This window comes from Onychomys torridus, chromosome 4 (assembly GCF_903995425.1).
Source record: "Onychomys torridus chromosome 4, mOncTor1.1, whole genome shotgun sequence".
Classification (NCBI taxonomy): domain Eukaryota; kingdom Metazoa; phylum Chordata; class Mammalia; order Rodentia; family Cricetidae; genus Onychomys; species Onychomys torridus.
In genome coordinates, this window is record NC_050446.1 from 136986250 (window position 1) to 137005139 (window position 18890).

General features: G+C 41.9%; 1 protein-coding gene across 1 annotated transcript in view; it reads right to left on the minus strand.

Moving 5' to 3' along the window:
• Gmeb2 (glucocorticoid modulatory element binding protein 2) overlaps positions 1 to 18890 on the minus strand; it is a 46162-nt gene that overhangs the window by 25327 nt on the left and 1945 nt on the right. The window contains exon 2 of the mRNA XM_036183919.1: positions 6799 to 6987. Within this exon, the coding sequence (XP_036039812.1) occupies positions 6799 to 6929 (131 nt within the window). The 5' untranslated portion in view covers positions 6930 to 6987. The remainder of the gene's footprint in view (positions 1 to 6798; positions 6988 to 18890) is intronic.

An 18890-nucleotide genomic window follows, 5' to 3' on the forward strand; every position in this document is an offset into this window, starting at 1 on the left:
GAGCTCCAGGTGTCCAACTGTCGAGAAAGAGGAGGGACTGCAAGAGCGTGAATTGTTGAATCCAAGATTGCAAAAAGCACAGGGACAAATAGCCAATCAAATGAATGAAAGCACATGAATTATGAACCAACGGCTGTGGAGCCCCCAGCTAGATCAGGCCCTCTGGATAAGTGAGACAATTGAATAGCTTGAACTGTTTGGGAGGCATCCAGGCTGTGGGACCGGGACCTGTACTTAGAGCATGAGCTGGCTGTTTGGAACCTTGGGCTTACACAGGGACACATGCTCAGCCTGGAAGGAGGGGACAGGACCTGCCTGTACTGAATCCACCAGGTTTAAATGAATTCCCAGGGGAGTCTTGGCCCTGGAGGAGATGGGAATGGAGGGGAGGGGCTGGGGGGAAGGTGTGGACGGGGGTGGGAGGGGGGAGGACAGGGGAACCCATGGCTGATGTGTAAAATTAAAACACAAATGTAATACATAACAAAAAAGGGGAAAAAAAAGAGTTAAGTCTCAATTTCCAATTAGCAGGATCATGGAAACTATTCCCCATCAAAAATGGAAAGTTCTCCAACCTTCAGGATAGATCTGCTATGGGGGCTATATGGGCTCTTCCAAAGGAGGAATTCACAGCCTTTTCTGTTCTGCAGAAAGGACTGACCATTGGGGTAACATGCTAGCACCCTGGTACTAAGGCCACAGATGGAAGGGTCTTCTGATCCTTCATTGTTTTTCCCATCAAATGAGTCATTTATTATTCTCCCACTTAACTCAGGCAAACTTTGATCGGCTTATTAATGGGATGGAGAAGACTCTACAGTTCCCAACCCTGCTATTAGAACCTTCCACTATGAAGACACACTCAAGTAGGTAGGTACCTTGATGGTGACAGGCACATGAAGAATCTGTGTTCTAGGTATAGAGGGGCCACACAGACAAAGGAAACTCAACATACCAAGAAAGCAAAAAGCACTGGTTATCTAGTCCATTAAGTTCTGTGATAGTCTATCATATAATTTCTGTAGCTAAGACAGTAATGATATCAGAGTGGAACTGCATTTTCTCCCTAAGTATAGAACCGGGACTGGAGAGATGGCTATGTGGTTAAGAGCACTGGATATTCTTCCAGAGGACCTGGGTTTAATTCTCAGCACCCACATAGCAGCTCACACGTGTCTGTAACTCCAGTCCCAGGAGATCTGACACCCTCACACCAGTGCACATGAAATAAAAATTAAATAAAAATTTAAAAAATAGTATAGAACCATCAGCAGAGGCATGAACAAAAGGAGACACTGCAACTACTGGGCCTCATGGCAGAAGAAAGAAATCTGTCTCTTGGCAATTTAGAAGGTGGAAACCTGATTAATGTTTGAATCTCATGAGGAATATCTTGGGCAAAAAATGTAGAACTTATAGAGAGTACAAAGATTGAATGATTTCATATCTCCAACTGTCAAAGCTTTAGGGCACCAAAACAGTGTGTGCCTGTGAAGGCTTCTAATTTGCTCTCAAGGATTCAAGTAAGTACCTGGTCAAAAGCTCCAACAACCTTCAGGACCTATCCAGAAAAGCAGACAGATGCCCACCTAAAAGAATTCATCACATGGCCTTGGAACAGGCCTGCTCCCCTGGCTCTTCCCTCTGTATGCTGAGTACATGGAGAGGAAGAGTGCAAGCTAATTTTATGTCAACCCGACAGAACCAAGAGCCATTTGGGAAGAAGAATATATTCAATTAAGAAAACATCCCCCGGGCGGTAGTGGTGCACGCCTTTAATCCCAGCACTCAGGAGGCAAAGTGGGGTGGATCTCTGTGAGTTCGAGGCCAGCCTGGGCTACAGAGTGAGATCCAGGACAGGCGCAAAGCTACACATATATTCCCTGTGGAAAGCCTATGGTACATTTTCTTTATTGGTAAATTATGTGGGAGCCCAGCAGTGCTCCCCCTAGACTGGTAGTTCTAGATGCTATAAAAGAAGGCAGGCTGAACAAGCCATGAGGAAGCAAACCAGTAAGCCACACTTTTCCATGGCCTCTACGTCAGTTCCTGACTCCAGGTTTCTACCTTGAGTTCCTGCCTTGATTTCTCTCTGGATGATGAACTATAATGCAGAACATGAAATAAAACCCTTCCTCCTAGCTGGGTAGTAGTAGCACGAACTTTTAACCCCAGCACTTGGGAGGCAGAGGCAGGCATATTTCTGTGAGTTCGAGGCCAGCCTGGTCTACAGAGCTAGTTCCAGGACAGTCAGGGTTGTTATATAGAGAAACCCTGTCTCAGAAAACAAACAAACAACAACAACAACAAGAAACACTCCTCCCCATGTTGGTTTTGGTTATGGTGTTTCATCACAGCAATAAAACTTTAAGACAGGGAATAATTTTGTTTTTAATTCTCAGGTTTATGATCAAAAGGCATTTTTACATTTACCTATGAAGCCAAGACTTAAGGCCTGGTGCCATAGTTGGACATGATGTTGAGGGACCTTTGGGATGTGGAGGAATTAACTGTCGGAGAGATAATGTCAGACAGTAGAGGCAGCCATGGTATCTTGGTAAATATTGGATATCAAGTGTCCCACTAAAATGATGGCTTAACTGGTGATACTATTTTGGGAGGTGGGAACTACATGAAAAAAGTAGGTCACTGGAGGAAAGTCTTTGGGAATATTTTGTTCCTGGTCCCTTCCTGTCTCCCTACCTTGCCTTCATGTTTCCCTTTCTCACCCTCTTATCTCCTATGAGGCAAACTGCCTCTTCCTCTACATGTTCCCACCACCTTGATGTAGTCACTAAACCCTCTGAAAACCATGAGCCAAGGTACATCCTTCCTCGATTGAATTGTTTATGTCAAGTATTTTGTCACTGTAACAATAAAACTAATGATCTACAACTTTTCTGATCCTGAAGTAGACTTGGTCTACCCAAGCGGGACTAAGAGCTAGTACATGGTTATATAATTTGCTCTAGTTGTTGGGAAATGAGAACACACAAGGCATGAGATAATCAAGGAAAGTCCAGGCCAACTAGTTGGAAGATTCTGAGAGGCTGGAAGACATAGGGATGCCCTCACTACAGCTATCAAAATAGCCTGTGAATGAGACATGACTGAAGCCATCTTGACCAGTCAACCCACCACAACACACGACAGTGTCAAACAAGCAGCCTAATGTTGTAGAATTTTATTTTAAGATGTGTTACATTTGTTTATGCTGTGGACCATTTGTTTAATGATGCACAGATATGTTGCATTCTTTATGTTGCATTTGTTTAAAATTGTGAAGCTGTATTACTGTGCCTGTCTAAAACGCCTGATGGTCTAATAAAGGGCTGAGTGGCCAATAGTGAGGCAGGAGAAAGGATAGGCAGGACTGGGAGGCAAAGAGAATAAATAGAAGGAGAAATCTGGGAGGAGGAGATCAAGGAGCAAGAGAAGGAGAGGAGGATGCTAGGGGCCAGCTACCCAACCACACAGCCAGCTATGGAGTAATACTGAAAGTAAGATATACAGAAGTGGGCTGGAGAAATGGCTCAGAGGTTAAGAGCACCAACTGCTCTTCCAGAGGTCCTGAGTTCAATTCCCAGCACCCACATGGTGGCTCACAACCATCTGTAATGAGATCTGGCACCCTCTTCTGTATACATAATAAATAAATAAATCTTTAAAAAAAAAAAAGATACACAGAAGAAAAGGGAAAAGCCCAGAGGCAAAAGGTAGATGAAGACAATTTAAGTTAATAAAAGCTGGCCATGCCAGGCGGTGGTGGCGCATACCTTTAATCCAAGCACTTGGGAGGCAGAGACAGGTGGATCTCTGTGAGTTCAAGGCCAGCCTGGTCTACAGAGTAAGTTCCAGGACAAGCTCCAAAGGTACAGAGAAACCCTGTCTTGAAAAACAAAAAAAAGGAACAAAAAACAAAAAGTGAAAGAAAAGCTGGCTAGAAACAAGCCGAGCTAAAAAGGCTGGGCATTGGCCAGGCGGTGGTGGTGCACACCTTTCATCCTAGCACTTGGGAGGCAGAGGCAGGCAGATCTCTGTGAGTTCGAGGCTAGCCTGGGCTACAGAGTGAGTTTCAGGAAAGGCGCAAAGCTACACAGAGAAACCCTGTCTCGAAGGAAAAAAAAAGAAGGTTGGGCATTCATAAATAAGAATAAGACTGTGTATATTTAGTTGGGAGCTGGGTGGCGGGCCCCATAAAGAGTGACAACAACCAACTACAGCCTAAACCATAAAGCCAGAGCCAAATGAAAGAATTAGAAGAAATAATAAATATTTACATATTAAACCCCTGAATTTTGAGATGGTTTCTCTCCCTTCCTCTCTTGTTCACCTCTTCCTCACTACTACATAGTCTACACTGGCCTGGAACTCATGATTCTTCTATCTTAGTCTCCTAAGCAATAGGATTATAGGCATGAGCCACCACATCCAGCATGTGGTGGTTTCTTACTCAGCTAAAGAAACTAACATACTAGTAAACAGGGTAAACAAAGAACTGACCAATTATGCACTTGCTAATTCTCACTACTGTTAAACATTTATTTTAAGCCAAGCAGTGGTGGCGCACACCTTTAGTCCCAGCACTCGGGAGGCAGAGGCTGGCGGATCTCTGTGAGTTCAAGGCCAGCCTGGTCTACAAAGCGAGTTCCAGGAAAGGCTCCAAAGCTACAGAGAGAAGCCCTGTCTCAAAAATCCAAAAACAATTATTTTAAATCCTTGATATATGCAGACTCTTGGCATCCTAGGAAAGCTGCTCAGTGTTGATACAGCAAAGGTGACCTCCAGAAATCACCTTTCTAATGAAGACAAAAGTAGCAAATGTGGACACTCAGATGCTAGAGAACTATACTGGCTAACACTCTCATATCTAGGATAGCCCCAGAAGTTGATCTCTCTTACAAGAAGACAAAATTCCCACAAGGGACAGCTCTAAACCCACAACTATGTAAAAATAGCCAAGAAGACAGTAATACCCAACTGTGCGTGGTGATGTCTGCTTTCCATTAGTCAGGAGTGAGACAAGAGGATCCCCTTTCCTTCCAGGCTATAGTGGGCTACATAGTGAATTCCAGGATAGATTACAGAATGAGACCCTGTCAAAAGAAAGAGACTGGAGGAGGGGATGTAATATTGAAGGGTCTTTAATGTGGGACTGAAACTGTACAGTAGTGGTCCACCACAATGCTGGGTTTCAGCTGGGAAGACCATCATGAGTATGGTCCTCCTCATCTCCCCCTAAAATCCTGGGTGATACCAGAGCTATGAAGTATGGCAGCTGAACTCCTAACAGAGACCCTAGGGCAGAAAGCAGAAGCTACATGGTCTTTTCTAATCCAGCGTCACTTCTGCCACACTATTTACCACAGGTTATCCCAAATCTAAGGGAAAAGGTGGGTATGGCTTTTGGATATGGCTTTATGAAAAGGTCTACAGGAGGTGTCAGAAAATACAGTATACCTAAAATATATACACAGGAAACATCTAATCCATATATCAAGACAATGATACATCAAAGGAGAGTCAGTAAGCTGGGTATGGTAGCACTTTAATTCCAGTACATGGCAGGCAGAGGCAAGTAGCTCGCTATGAGTTTGAGGCCAACGTGGTTTACACAGTGAGTTCCAGAACAGCCAGGGCTATATAAAGAACCTATCGCAAAAAGAAAAAAGCCAGGCAGTGGTAGCACACACCTTTAATCCCAGCACTCGGGAGGCAGAGGCAGGTGGATCTCTGTGAGTTCTAAGACAGCCAGGGCTACAAAGAGAAACCATGTCTCAAAAAACCAAACCAAACCAAACCAAACCAAGCCCACACATGAGAGAGAGAGAGAGAGAGAGAGAGAGAGAGAGAGAGAGAGAGAGAGAAGAGAGAGAAGAGAGAGAAGAGAGAGAGAGAGAGAGAGAAGAGAGAGAGAGAAAGAAAGAAAGAAAGAAAGAAAGAAAGAAAGAAAGAAAGAAAGAAAGAAAGAAGAAAGAAAGAAAAGGAGACTCAGTGGAAAATGCTATTGGAGGTCCTACTTTATAGACAGGGTCTTGTACTATGGCCACAAAGCAGGAAGGATCATACATAATTCAACTCACAACCACCCAAAGCCAGCCCTGCACAGCTAGGCACACCAGCTTCTATTTCTTTCCCTGAGGAGTAAGGCAATGTCAGACCTCCCAAACAGAGCCCAGATCCCTATTCTACAGCTGACAGCAAGACATGCATAGGAAAAGACACAGTCTCCTCAATAGAGAGGGCCACAAGGATTGGTCTACAACCTTCTTCCTAAAAATTCACTGTAAACATGTTGTTATTGAGCCAAAAGCTCACCTAGGCTCCAGGAAAAGTCAAGTTCAGTATGATAATATGACACACAAGATGCAGCAAAGAGAAGCCAAAAGCCCAGAGACCAAGTCTCTCAGGGGAGAAAGAACAGAAAGTCCCACAGCATCTGACTGCTGCCCTCCTCCTACATAAGAGGCAAAAGAAAGACAAGAGTTTGGTTAAGTGTGACTTTTTAACCAACTAATTCTCAGTTCTGACCTCTAGAACAAGAGATGATAAAGAAAACATTCAGTTCCCATTGTTTCACTGGTCAAGAGATATCATCAAGAGATTTAGAACCACACTGCAATGATGAGCTGAAACATCACCCTAGAGCCTCTGTTGATCATCTTTCTTGATACACTTTGTACTTCACCTGGGTCCAGTCTTAGAATCTTGTATGTTCAGAATCTTGAAGCTCACCCCTACACCTGGCATACCAAACTGTGCCACCATAACATGGCAGGACCAAGGTTTAGTTCTTACCCATGAGGAGCTAGATTTGTTGTTACAAGCACTGTCTTCACTTCCTCCACACCACTGCCATCAACTGCAGTATCTGGAGTTGTCACAACCACCACCTCTTCCATGTGGACGCTCACATCTGGGGTTGCCATGGCTTAGTGGAAGAAGATGCCTGAGGTAAGCAGTGTCACTCCTCCAGGGTCTCAAATCCTAGAGCAAACAAAGCGGGGCACAGGTTATAGGGTAGTTTCCATACAGGAACAACAGAATAGTTGAGGGCTGAGGTGTAGCTTAATAGAGCACTGTGGAGTATGTGCAAGGCCCTGGGTTGTATCTCTAGCACTGGAAAAAAAAATGCTAACACAGTACATAGCAATTGATGGTCTTCAATATCAACTAAGACTCTCCTCCAAGTCCCTACCTACTGTTCTCTGTCAAGAAATGGCAGTAATGCAGGAGCCCTCTGGAGCTCTGGTTTGGTAGGTGCCATGGATAAACCCAATCTTTCCTCCTGAATAGATGGGTCATACTCCTTCACTCAATCTGTGTGAACATGGAAGCTCAGAGGCGGAAAGCAGCAGGATAAGGAAGGAATACAGACTCTAGGTGATTTTCCTGAAGGCAGGCTTCCAAATTACTACTTTTCTCTCTGTATCTCCTAGCTGAACTCAAAAGTGGTCTGAGCTCAAGTATAGATAGGAAGCACCTGACCTTAGGAAAGTATAGTGAAATCCACATGACACAAAAAGGGGGAAATGTCCTGTTTTTTATTATTATCATTATTATTATTATTATTATTATTATTATTATTATTATTTTCTGTCTTTGTTGGCCCTGCCCTAGGCAAACTCAAGCTCTAACTCTATGAAGGTAGTAGTAGCTTCAAAAGCACAAAATTTAGAAGGAATGTCTTCCTCACTAGGACTGTGTCTCAAGAGCCTAGAGATTGTATTATCTCATACCCCCAAGCTCTATACCAGGCCCAGGATGGACCCAGTCATGAAATGTTGGGGCAAGCACGGCATGGATTTCTAGCCAGAGGACAAAAAAAGAGGCCCTAGAGTTAAGAGTTAGAATGGGACATGGTATAGACAAGAAGGACATACAGACAGGATAGACAAGAATGTGTGGGCTATCCTGAGATGTTGTATGTATGGACCTAAGCCTACATGGCAAAACTAATGGCTTTGAGTACTGACCTACAGGGCAGACTGCTGTAATAGTTAATGTTAACTTTCAACTCGATAGACTCTATTATCACCTGAGAGATGAGCCTCTGCCCATGCCAAATGAAGGATTATCTTGATAACCTTAATTGATATTAGAAGACTCATCTTAATTATAGATGGGACTACTCCCTGGGCAGGGAATCCTGTACTATACAAGTAGAGAAAGGAAGCTAAGAAGCACACATGCATTTGTGCTTTTTCCTTGTGACTAGCCACTTCAGGCTCCTGCTGTGTTAACTGAAATAAATCCTTTCTCCCTTAAATTCTGCTTTTTGTTTTATTTTGTTTTGTTTTTTGAGACAGGGTTTCTCTGTGTAGTTTTGGTGCCTGTCCTGGATCTCGACCTATAAACCAGGCTGGCCTCGAACTCATAGAGATCCGCCTGGCTCTGCCTCCCAAGTGCTGGGATTAAAGGTGTGCGCCACCCAGCAAATTATGCTTTTGTTAGGATATTTTATCACAGTAACAACAGCAACAAAAAACTAAAACAATCACACTTAGGCTTCAGACTGGGCCATGGGGGTTGGGGATTTAGCTCAGTGGTAGAGCACTTGCCTAGGAAGCGCAAGGCCCTGGGTTCGATCATCAGCTCAAAAAAAAAAAGTGTGTGCCACTACCACCCACCAGACTGAGCCATGGACAGTATTTACAAGGCGGGTCTCAGGATCATTGCAGAGACTCTGAAAATGGACCTGAGCACAATATGGCAGAGTAAAATGCTCCTTGGCTAGGGTGTGGTGGCACACACCTGTAATACCAGATTTCAGCAGCTAAGCAAAAATGATCCCAAGATAGAGGTCAGAATGGATTACAGAGTGAGATCCTGTCTCACTCAGGGCTGACCAGATGGCTCAGGGAGTAAAAGCACCTTTTGCCAACACTGACAACCTAAATTTGATTCCTGAGAGCCATTGATGAGGAGAGAACTGACACAAGTTATCTTCCAATGCCCATACATGCATTATAAAATATACATGCACATGTACACACATACACAAAGGCACACACTCTAAATAAATAAATAAATAAATGCAACTTTTAGAAAGTTTAAAGTAAACCACTTGGCCTGACCAACTAGGTCCAGCCCCTACTTCAGGAAGTTTCTGCACTCTGTGAGACTAAACAATACCCAACCTCATACAATAACATTAAAAGTATACAGGTGTAATTCAAAACTGATTGACAGTTGGGTGTAGAATGCCAACACTCAGGAGGCAGAGGTAGGTGGATCTCTCTAAGTCTGAGGCCAGCCTTTTTTACAGAGCAAGTTCCAGGATAGCCAGGGCTACACAGAGAAACCCTATCTCAAAAAACCCAAAATAAATAAATAAACTGCTTAATATACAAAGAGCTAAGAAACCCTGGTTACTCTCAAGGGAAAAATAATCAAGAGACACTCATTCCTATAGTCAACAGACTTGTAGACAACTAAGTGTACCACCCTCCCCCCTCCAAGATAGTAAGCCAAATATGCCTGAGAAGAGGTCTGGGCACCAAACAGAAGTTACCACCAATCAAAAGTCTGAGAATAAAAAATAAACAGGACTGTAGATACTTGAGTGTAGAATGCTTATTTAGCATGCTCAAGGCCCAGGGTTCAATCTTAAAGTGTGTGTGTGTGTGTGTGTGTGTGTGTGTGTGTGTGTGTCTGTGTTTATGTGTAAAATAAAAATAAATACAAAATAAAACAACACTGGATGGGTTCCATGGAGACATAGAAGAAGGAGACAGGGAACATAAGACAGAGCCTCAGAAATTATCCAATCTGAGCATCAGGGAACAGGTTGGAAAGCAGGCTGAACTGAACTTCACAAAGGTACAGCAAAACCAATGAGTGTCACTGGAGTCCTACAGCAGAAAGAGAAAAGCTTTAAGCTGAAAAAAAAAATTTTTTTAAGATACACTTGCTAAACATAGCCAGACATGGTTGTGCATATTTGCACACTAGTAACCTCAGCACTCAGGAGGAAGAGGCAAGAGGGTTTCCAAAAATTCAAGGCCAACTGAGTAACATATCAGAATCTGGCTTTGAAGAAAAAAGAAAAAAAAATTGCAAAATGTTCCCAAATTTAATGACAAACATGCATATCCTAGATGCTTGGCAAACTTCCAACAGGTATATCCCAGTCAGAATCTAGCTAGAAAAAAAAAAAAATGAAAAATCTCCAAATACCAGGCAAAAGCTATGCTTTACCATATGTTAACTGGAGTTCTCACAGGAAACCACAGGGACTACAAAGTAAAGAACAATTTTTTATTTAATTTAATTTATTTATTTAGGTCTTGGAGTACTGTGGAATAATCCTTCTGTACATTGTGAATATGTATTACTCTCATTGGTTAATAATGACTGGCCTATAGCTGGGCAGGAAGAGATTGGGTAGGATAGCCAGACTAGGAGGATGCTGGAAAGAAGAATGGCCGGCCAGGTGGTGGTGGAACATGCCCTTAATCCCAGCACCTGGAAGGCAGAGGCACATGGATCTCTGTGAGTTCAAGGCCAGCCTGGTCTACAGAGCAAGTCCCAGGACAGGCTCCAAAGCTACACAGAGAACCCCTGTCTTGAGGAAAACAAACAAACAAAAAGGATATATTTGTTTTTATTTTCAATTTGTGAGTATTTTGCTTGCAAGTATAAATATGCATCACATGGGTACTTGGTGCTCACAGAGGCCAGAAGAGAGCATCAGATCCTCAGGAACTGGAATCACAAATGGTCATGAGCTACAATGTGGTTGCTGGGAGCCCAACCCAGGTCTTTGGAAGAGCAGCAAGTGATCTTAACCACTGAGTCATCTTAATCATCTCTCCAGCTCCTTGTTTTTATTTTTTGAGACAATGTCTCACCAAGTTGGCCAAGCTGCCTTTGAACTTGCAATTTTCCTACCTTAGCTTCTAGAGTTGCTGGGCCAGTGCTAACAGATACTACAAAGAATAATATTGTTAGTGTGCTAAAGAAAATATCTGGGCGGGCGGTGGTGGTGCACACCTGTAATCCCAGCACTCAGGAGGCAGAGGCAGGTGGAGCTCTGTGAGTTCAAGGACAGCCTGGTCTACAGAGCTAGTCTAGGACAGGCTCCAAAGCTCCAGAGAAACCCTGTCTCAAAAAAACAAAAAAAGAAAAAGAAAAAAGAAAATATCTGATCTCCATGAGTTTGAGGCCAGCCAAAGCTACACAGAGACTTAGCCAACCAATTTTGATGGCTTACATCTGTAATCCCAACATTCTTAACACTAAGGCTAAGGCAAGGGGATCACCATGAGATCTAGGTCAGCCTGAGCTATAAACATAAGATCCTGTCTCAAAAAGAAAAATAGGAAAAAGGAAGGAAGTACTGATGGATGGGTTAGCTGCCCAACTAAGTATATATAACAGGGTCAGCCAGGGACTCAGCAGGTAAAGGTACCTGCCACCAAACTGGTGACCTGAGATGGATACCTATGACCTACATGGTGGAAGGAAAGAACTGACTTCCTCCAAGTTGTCCTCTGACTTCAACACAGGTATTGAGGGACACACACACATGCACATTCGAAAAATAAACAAACAAATAAATAAATATGCACGCCGGGCAGTGGTGGCGCACGCCTTCAATCCTAGCACTCGGGAGGCAGAGGCAGACGGGTCTTTGTGAGTTTGAGGTCAGCCTGGTCTACTGAGCGAGATGCAGAAAAAGCACAAAGCTACACAGAGAAACCCTGTCTCGAAAAACCAAAAATAAAAAAATAAATGAATGAATGAATGAATGAATAAATAAATAAATAAATATGCATAACAAGGGCCAGAGATTATAAAGCACTTGCCTAGAATGCACAATGCCCTGGATTCAGTCCCCAGCACCTTATAAATCAGGTATGGTGGTAGCACATGCCTATAATCATGGCATTTAGAGGGTAGAGAAAGGCAAAAAGATCAAAAGTTTAAGGAAATCTCCAGCTACAAAGGGCATTCAAGGTCAGCCTATGTTATACAAGACCCTGTCTCAAAAAGAAAAAAAAAAAACAAAAACACATAATCTGGCTCTAATAATGATAAGTACCTGCGGTCCAAGCTAAAGTAGGATTGCTTGAGCCCAGGAATGTGAGAAGAACCTGGGCAACAGAGAGAGACCTGGTTTCAGGGGAAACAAAACAAAATTACACTTGTATTATAGCTGAAACAAAAAATTGTAACACTGTCTGGTATGCAAATAGATATATGAGAACTACTACTGAAAGGGTGTGGAACAGCTGGGCACAGTAGCACAGGCCTTAAACCCCAGCAATTGGGAGGTAGAGGTAGGCAGATCTCCAAGTTTGGCCTGGTCTACAAAGTGAATTCCAGGACAAGGACAGCTAGGGCTGTTATACAGAGAAACTTTGTCTCAAAAAAAAACCTTAAAAAGAGAGAAGAAGAGAAGAGAAGAGAAGAGAAGAGAAGAGAAGAGAAGAGAAGAGAAGAGAAGAGAAAAAGGAAAAGGTGGGAACTATTACCAAAAGTGCTACAAGCTGCAGGAATTTAGTAAAAATTCCACTGACTATGGTAAAGCTATACCTGAAAGAATTAAGGAATTCTTCCAGAGAAAAAGCCAAATTTCAGGGAGTATTTAGTGTTATTTGGCTTTTAATATATCAGCTGTTTCCTGCTATGAATTTCTTGTGCACTCTCATACCTTCCCCAAGAAATTCTAACAGTGTATTTTATATGACATACTTTTCTAGCATCCAAAACCAAAGGGCTGACAGGACAAAGCATTTCAGACCAACCACTGAGTCTCCTAAATTAAGGTAAACACCCTTATGGAGATACCGCCTATCTCCTAGGCCTAGGAGACAGGCAAAGGTTAGATGCACAGCTCTGCTTCTTGTGCAAATTAGTCTCAGATTCCCTTTCTTATAAAGGCTTAGTGGTATTTATACTAACATTATAGACTCCTAATATTTTACCTAACCTCTTCTAGGAATGTAGTTTGAGCACATAAATTCCCATTTTCTGATACATTAATCGATTTTAGCTCTTAGTTGACCTCCTCCCCTAACCACTCCCCTTTTGGGTTGTAAAAGAAAGCCTGACTGCTTGAGGAAAACCCTTATCTGCCCTTTTGATCCTGTAAGAATTCAAATCTGGTGACTTTGCTTTAGCCAGAGCATTGTTATTGCATGGGTATATAACTGTAAACCTCAGATACTTGGGGGACTAGAATGGAGGAGAACAGTAGAAAGAGGTAGAAAGAATCAGGCAAGAAAGAAGCTAATTATGAGAGCAGAAAAGAAGCTGTGTAGAGAGAGAACTGACTCGGAAGAATGAAGTGTATGGACTAAAGAGATTAATGAGCATAGATTTATTAGTGAACCCCTGAGATTAATCTGCCGCTGGTAGTGTCTCTTCTAGAAGGCTATTGAGGGGCTGGACCCCAATAGCTTTCGTTACAAAAAGGTGGGGAAGGGTTCTATATAATAATCGTTTTGCTATTCCTTACAATGGTATCACATTCTTTTAGAGAGAGCTAGGGCTAAAAGGCACAAAACAAACAAAAATATTACTCAGTAAAAGAAGCTATACCCTGTAGGATTTTCCTCTCTGACATTAGGGAAAAGATAAACTATAAAAAAAATAGTTCTGGAGTGGGGAGGTGGGGGTTGGGGGGATGATGAACAGTGAAATACAGACTCTCTTGGGTATTGAAGTTATTTTACACAATACTATAAGGGTGGATCATGTAGTCATGTATAATCAGAATTAGGGTTAGGTTCCACAAGAAACCTACTATAAACTGTGGGCTCTGAATGATATGTCAGTATAGGCTTATCAGCCTCAGCAGACTCTGTGGAGTTTCCCAGTAGAGAAGCTGGGGAAAGGAGAGGAGCATATGGGAATTGTTACTGTAACAGCCTTCTAGTTGCTAGGATACAGTTCATAGTGGTAAGGAAGTCAAGGCCACAGGAGCCTGAGGCAGCTGGTCACACTGCATGTGAGTCAGGAAGTAGAGAAAAATGGTAGTGATGTTATCCCTTTCTCCTTTTCATTTAATATAAGTCCTCAACCCATGAAATACCCATAGTTACAGTGGTTCTTCCCACTCTCAAATTTGACATAAGCCTATACTACCTTAAAATTAAGCTATTGACTAATTTTAAGTGTGTGTGTGTGTGTGTGTGTGTGTGTGTGTGTGAGAGAGAGAGAGAGAGAGAGAGAGAGAGAGAGAGAGAGAAATGAAGAATATAATACAGGGCACAGACTGAAAAAAAATTTACAAATCTTGATTCTAATAAAGAATTTGCAACCAGAATATATAAAGAACAAAAAGAAAACAAACTACCCAATTTCAAGAATGAGTAAAAGATTGGAATAAACATGTTTGGAAAATAAATATATAGAAAAATTCAACATGGGCTAGAAATGAAACTCTAGGTAGAGCCTGTGAAAAGGCCTGAGTTCCATCTCAGCACAGCATAAAACTGGGTGTGGTGGGAAGTGGAGGCAAAAAGATCAGAAGAAACAGAAACTCAAGGTCATTGAAACCAAAATAGCAAGTTCCAGGCCAGCCTAGGACACAGGAGATCCTGCCTTTTTTGGGAGGGGGGGTGGGGGGGTTGTATTTTGAGACAAGGTTTCTCTTCGGTTTTAGTTCTGGCTGTCCTGGAACTCATTCTGTAGACTAGGCTGACATTCAACTCACAGAAATCCACTTGCCTCTGCCTCCTGAGTGCTGAGATTAACGGCGTGTGCTGCCGCCACCACCACTCAGGCCAGAGATCTTGTCTTTAAAAAAAGAGAGAGAGGAAGGAAGGAAGGAAGGAAGGAAGGAAGGAAGGAAAGGAGGAAGAAAAAAAGAAAAGAAGAAAGAAAAAGAAAAGACAATAGGCCAAGGAGAAATGTTCACTAAAGCCTTGATAATGTGTTTCCACTACCTACAAAATGGCTTGAAAAAGACAATAACAAAAAGTTGCCCAAGGAGATTGAAGAGATGGCTCAGGCATTAGGAGCACTTGCTGTTCTTGCAGAGGACTTGGGTTCAGTTCCTAGCACCCATATCAGGTGGCTCACAACTGCCTGTATTCCAGTTACAGGTAAGAGACATTCTCTTCTGGAATGTTCAGGCAGCTGCATGTACACAATGCACATATATACACTCACACACACACACACACACACACACACACACACACATAAATAAATCTTTAGAAATAGGAGAAGTTGATAATGCTAAGTTTTGGAGCAACTAAAGATGCTGAGGAACTGAAATTCTCATATACACTAAATGATCCAATTACTCTAAGAAAAACAGGTCAGTCATTTCTTATAAAGTTAAATGTACTCTTACTATGCCTCCTAGCACTCCCACCTCTAAATATTCACTCTATAGAAATGAAAACTCATATCTGACTGAAAAGTTGGATAGCTATTTCTCCAAAGAGTATCTACTGACAATCAGTAAGCACATGGAAAGAAAAGCTGGACTAGCTATCAGTGAAGCAAGAATCTCTCATACTATCAAGATATGATAATAACAAGCATTGTTGAGGATGGTAAGAACGAGAAGCCCTTCAACAATCAGGAGACAGATTTGTCCAAGTTAAAAACAGAGTAACTATAATGGGCAATTCTACATTGGAGTACATTGAAAATAAGGACTAAAACACATACTCGTACACCAATGTTATTAGTACTATTCACAACACCCCAAACTAAAAACAACCCAAATGAAACAACAACAAATGACTGGATAACAAACAGAATGTAGCATATAGGTACAATAGAATATTGTCCAGCCTCAAGATGAAGTAAAATGATGCCAATACAATATGGAAAATAATACTTGACATGAAAGAAACCATATACAAAATGGCAGTAAGAGTCAAATTTGTAGACAGAATGTAGAACAGAGACAGAGTTCACTGAGAGCAGGGCAGGAGAAGTGGAAACCTACTGATTAATGGGTATAGAGCTTTAATGTGGGATGATGAACAAGTTCTGGAAAAGAAAGATGAACAATAGTGTGGCTGCTTGAAGCCACTTTTCCTTTTGTCACAATAAGTTTTTTTTTTTTTTTAATGTAAAACCTGCAAGATTTTTCAGTGGATAAAAAAAAAATTATATACAATCCTGATAATTTGAGTTTGATCTTCAACTCCCATAGTGGAAGGAGAGAACCAACTCCCAAAAATTGTCCTTTGACTTAAACATAAGTACCACAACATACATCATGTGCACATACACACCATATACAATAATAATAAAAATGAGAGTTTTCCTGGTAGATGGACCATGCTCCAGTGAATAGCGTCACAGCCTCACACCCAGAAGTATATGCAGAGCACAAACTGGAATCAATGGGTTATTACTTTTTTTTTTTTTTTGGAGCTGAGGATCGAACCCAGGGCCTTGCGCTTACTAGGCAAGCTGAGCTAAATCCCCAACCAACATGTTTTTTTAAAGGAAGGACACAAAGCGGGGAAATAGTGATGGAACTGGGAGGAGTTGGGGTGAATATGATCAAAATACATTGTATAAAATTCTCAAAAATTTAATAAAGATATTTTTACATGAAAAGTTATTTTCTTTAAAAGATTCATGTGCCCAATGTGATGGCACATGCCTGTAATCTCAGCACTTGAGGATGAAGCAAGAGGATCAAGAGTTCAAGGTCATTCTGATATTTGGAAAATTCAAGACCACCTACACTACATAAGACCCTGTCTTTAAAAGAAAAAAGAAAAGAACAAAGTTTAATGCTATTATAATAAAACAATTCCATTAGGACTATATAAAGGCTAGAAGACTGAGACCATAAATACTTGCTCAGGGGCTGAAGAGATGGTTCAGGGTTAGGAGTGCTTCTTGCTCTAGCAGGGTTTGGTTCCCAATACCCATGTCAGGGGCTAGAATGTTCTCTTTTGGTGAGTGTACCTCCAGCACATACTGGTGCTGATCTAGATGGAACTCACTATGCAAACCAAGCTGGCCTTGAACTCTCAGAGATCTGCCTGTCCCTGCCTCTCCAGCACAAGGATTAAAGGTGTGTGAGTTGTCAGGATCAGAACTTGAGTTTTTTCATAATAATTGTTAATGCCTAGCACTCACCAAGCAGCAAGTATGTCCAAGGACAGAGACAGTTCTCAGACTCCACCTCCACAGCCATATCCAGCCTCTACAATTAAGTCTTTGGTGATAGAACCAGCTAACCAGTCAGTCAGTCAGTCACATCCCCTTACAGAGCTCAAATTCTCTGTTAAATTATATATCCAGCCCTTATATCCCCAGCACTTTTTTTTAAAGAGAGGATCTTGTTATATTACTCAAATTAGCCTCAAATCTGTGACCCTCATGCCTCAGCCTTTTGAGTGCTGGAATTATTGATGTGTACCACCACTACCACTGCACCTGGCTCCAATCCTCAGCACTTGAAGGCTCTTTAGCACTGCTGGGGATAGAAATGCAAAGTTTTCAGATTCCCCTCGTTTATTTCCTCCCTGCAAACATGCCAATCAATGGTCTTGGTTCTGGGCAGGACCTGAGTCTCTGGAGGATTTCCAAGGGCCAAAGGGAAGTAAAGGTTAGTTAGGACTTGGGCTACCAAACACCAACAACATCCAGGCCCTGTAGTACTCTTGACCCAAAGATCCAAGGAACCAGGAAATGTAGGCTGACTAAAAGCAAGGATTGTGGCAAGGAAACATTCACAAAGAAAAAGAAGCAAGAAGAAACTAGGGGCCACTTTCCAAAATAATCACAAGCTGGTAAGAATGAGCCCTACCACAGAGGATCTGGTTGAGTTAGAGTAAGAAGGAAAATCATTCAGAGCCAAATCCACAAGGAAACACATTGATTTTCCTACAGAGAACATATTGAACATGTGTAGAATGTATCTTGTTTTGTTTGGGGAAGAGCAGAGAATACGAATGCAGGAGCATGGTTGCCACATTGCTTGTGCATAGGTCAGAGGTGTTGGCCTCAACTTCCACTTTGTTTCAAAACAGGATCTCTTTGTTTTTCGCAGCTTCATATTCTAGGCTAGCTAGCCTGTGAGCTTCTCAGGATTCTCCTGTCTCCATTTCCCGCTGCCCTGTAATGGGCTAGGATTACAGACACTCCTGCTACATGTCCAGATTTTATGTGAGTTCTGGGGATTTGAACTTATGTTCTCACACTTGCAAAGTAAGCACTTTTACCCACTGAGCACATTTCCTCAGCCCCAACAGAATATATCTAAGCACATGATACTAACAATTAGAAACCATGGATAAGACAGTACTTCTCTTTCTTGACTAAAAAGGTGTAGAAAATGAGCAATGGAGAGAAAAACAAAACTAAAAAGAACAAGAGAAGGAAAAAGTGCTAAAAACAAAAAACAGAAAAAATATTTTCAAAATTCAATATCAGAGTACTCGTAAAGTCCTGAATGAGGCCATAAGTTCCATCCCCAACACTGAGAAAAAGTTTCAGAACATCATTAAGTATAATCTTTTTACTATCACTCCAATATAAACTGGAAGCTATCCAACAGGACGAGGTGCATTGAGTCAAGGTAGGAGGCTCACATATGAACTTTTCCAGCTATGAAAGCATTTCTGGAAATCTCCATCCCCAGGTTAGGCTAATCCAGGTCGGTAGACAATTTTCAAATGCTTCTCAGGCAGAAAAGCTACAAGGAATCATGTAGACTTCCTATTTCTGGAATGAAGTTTTTCACCAATGTAGTGTTTGAGAGCTAGTCTTCAAAGCAAAGACCTTTAAACAAGCCTCAACAAACATTTTAAGTTTCTTTCTTTTTTTTTTCTTTTGTTGTTGTTTGTTTTTGAGACAGGGGTTCTCTGTGTAGCCTTCCTTGGCTGTCCTAGAACTCACTCTGTAGAGCGATGCCACCACCATTAGGTTTTAAATTTCACTTTAAAAAAATATTG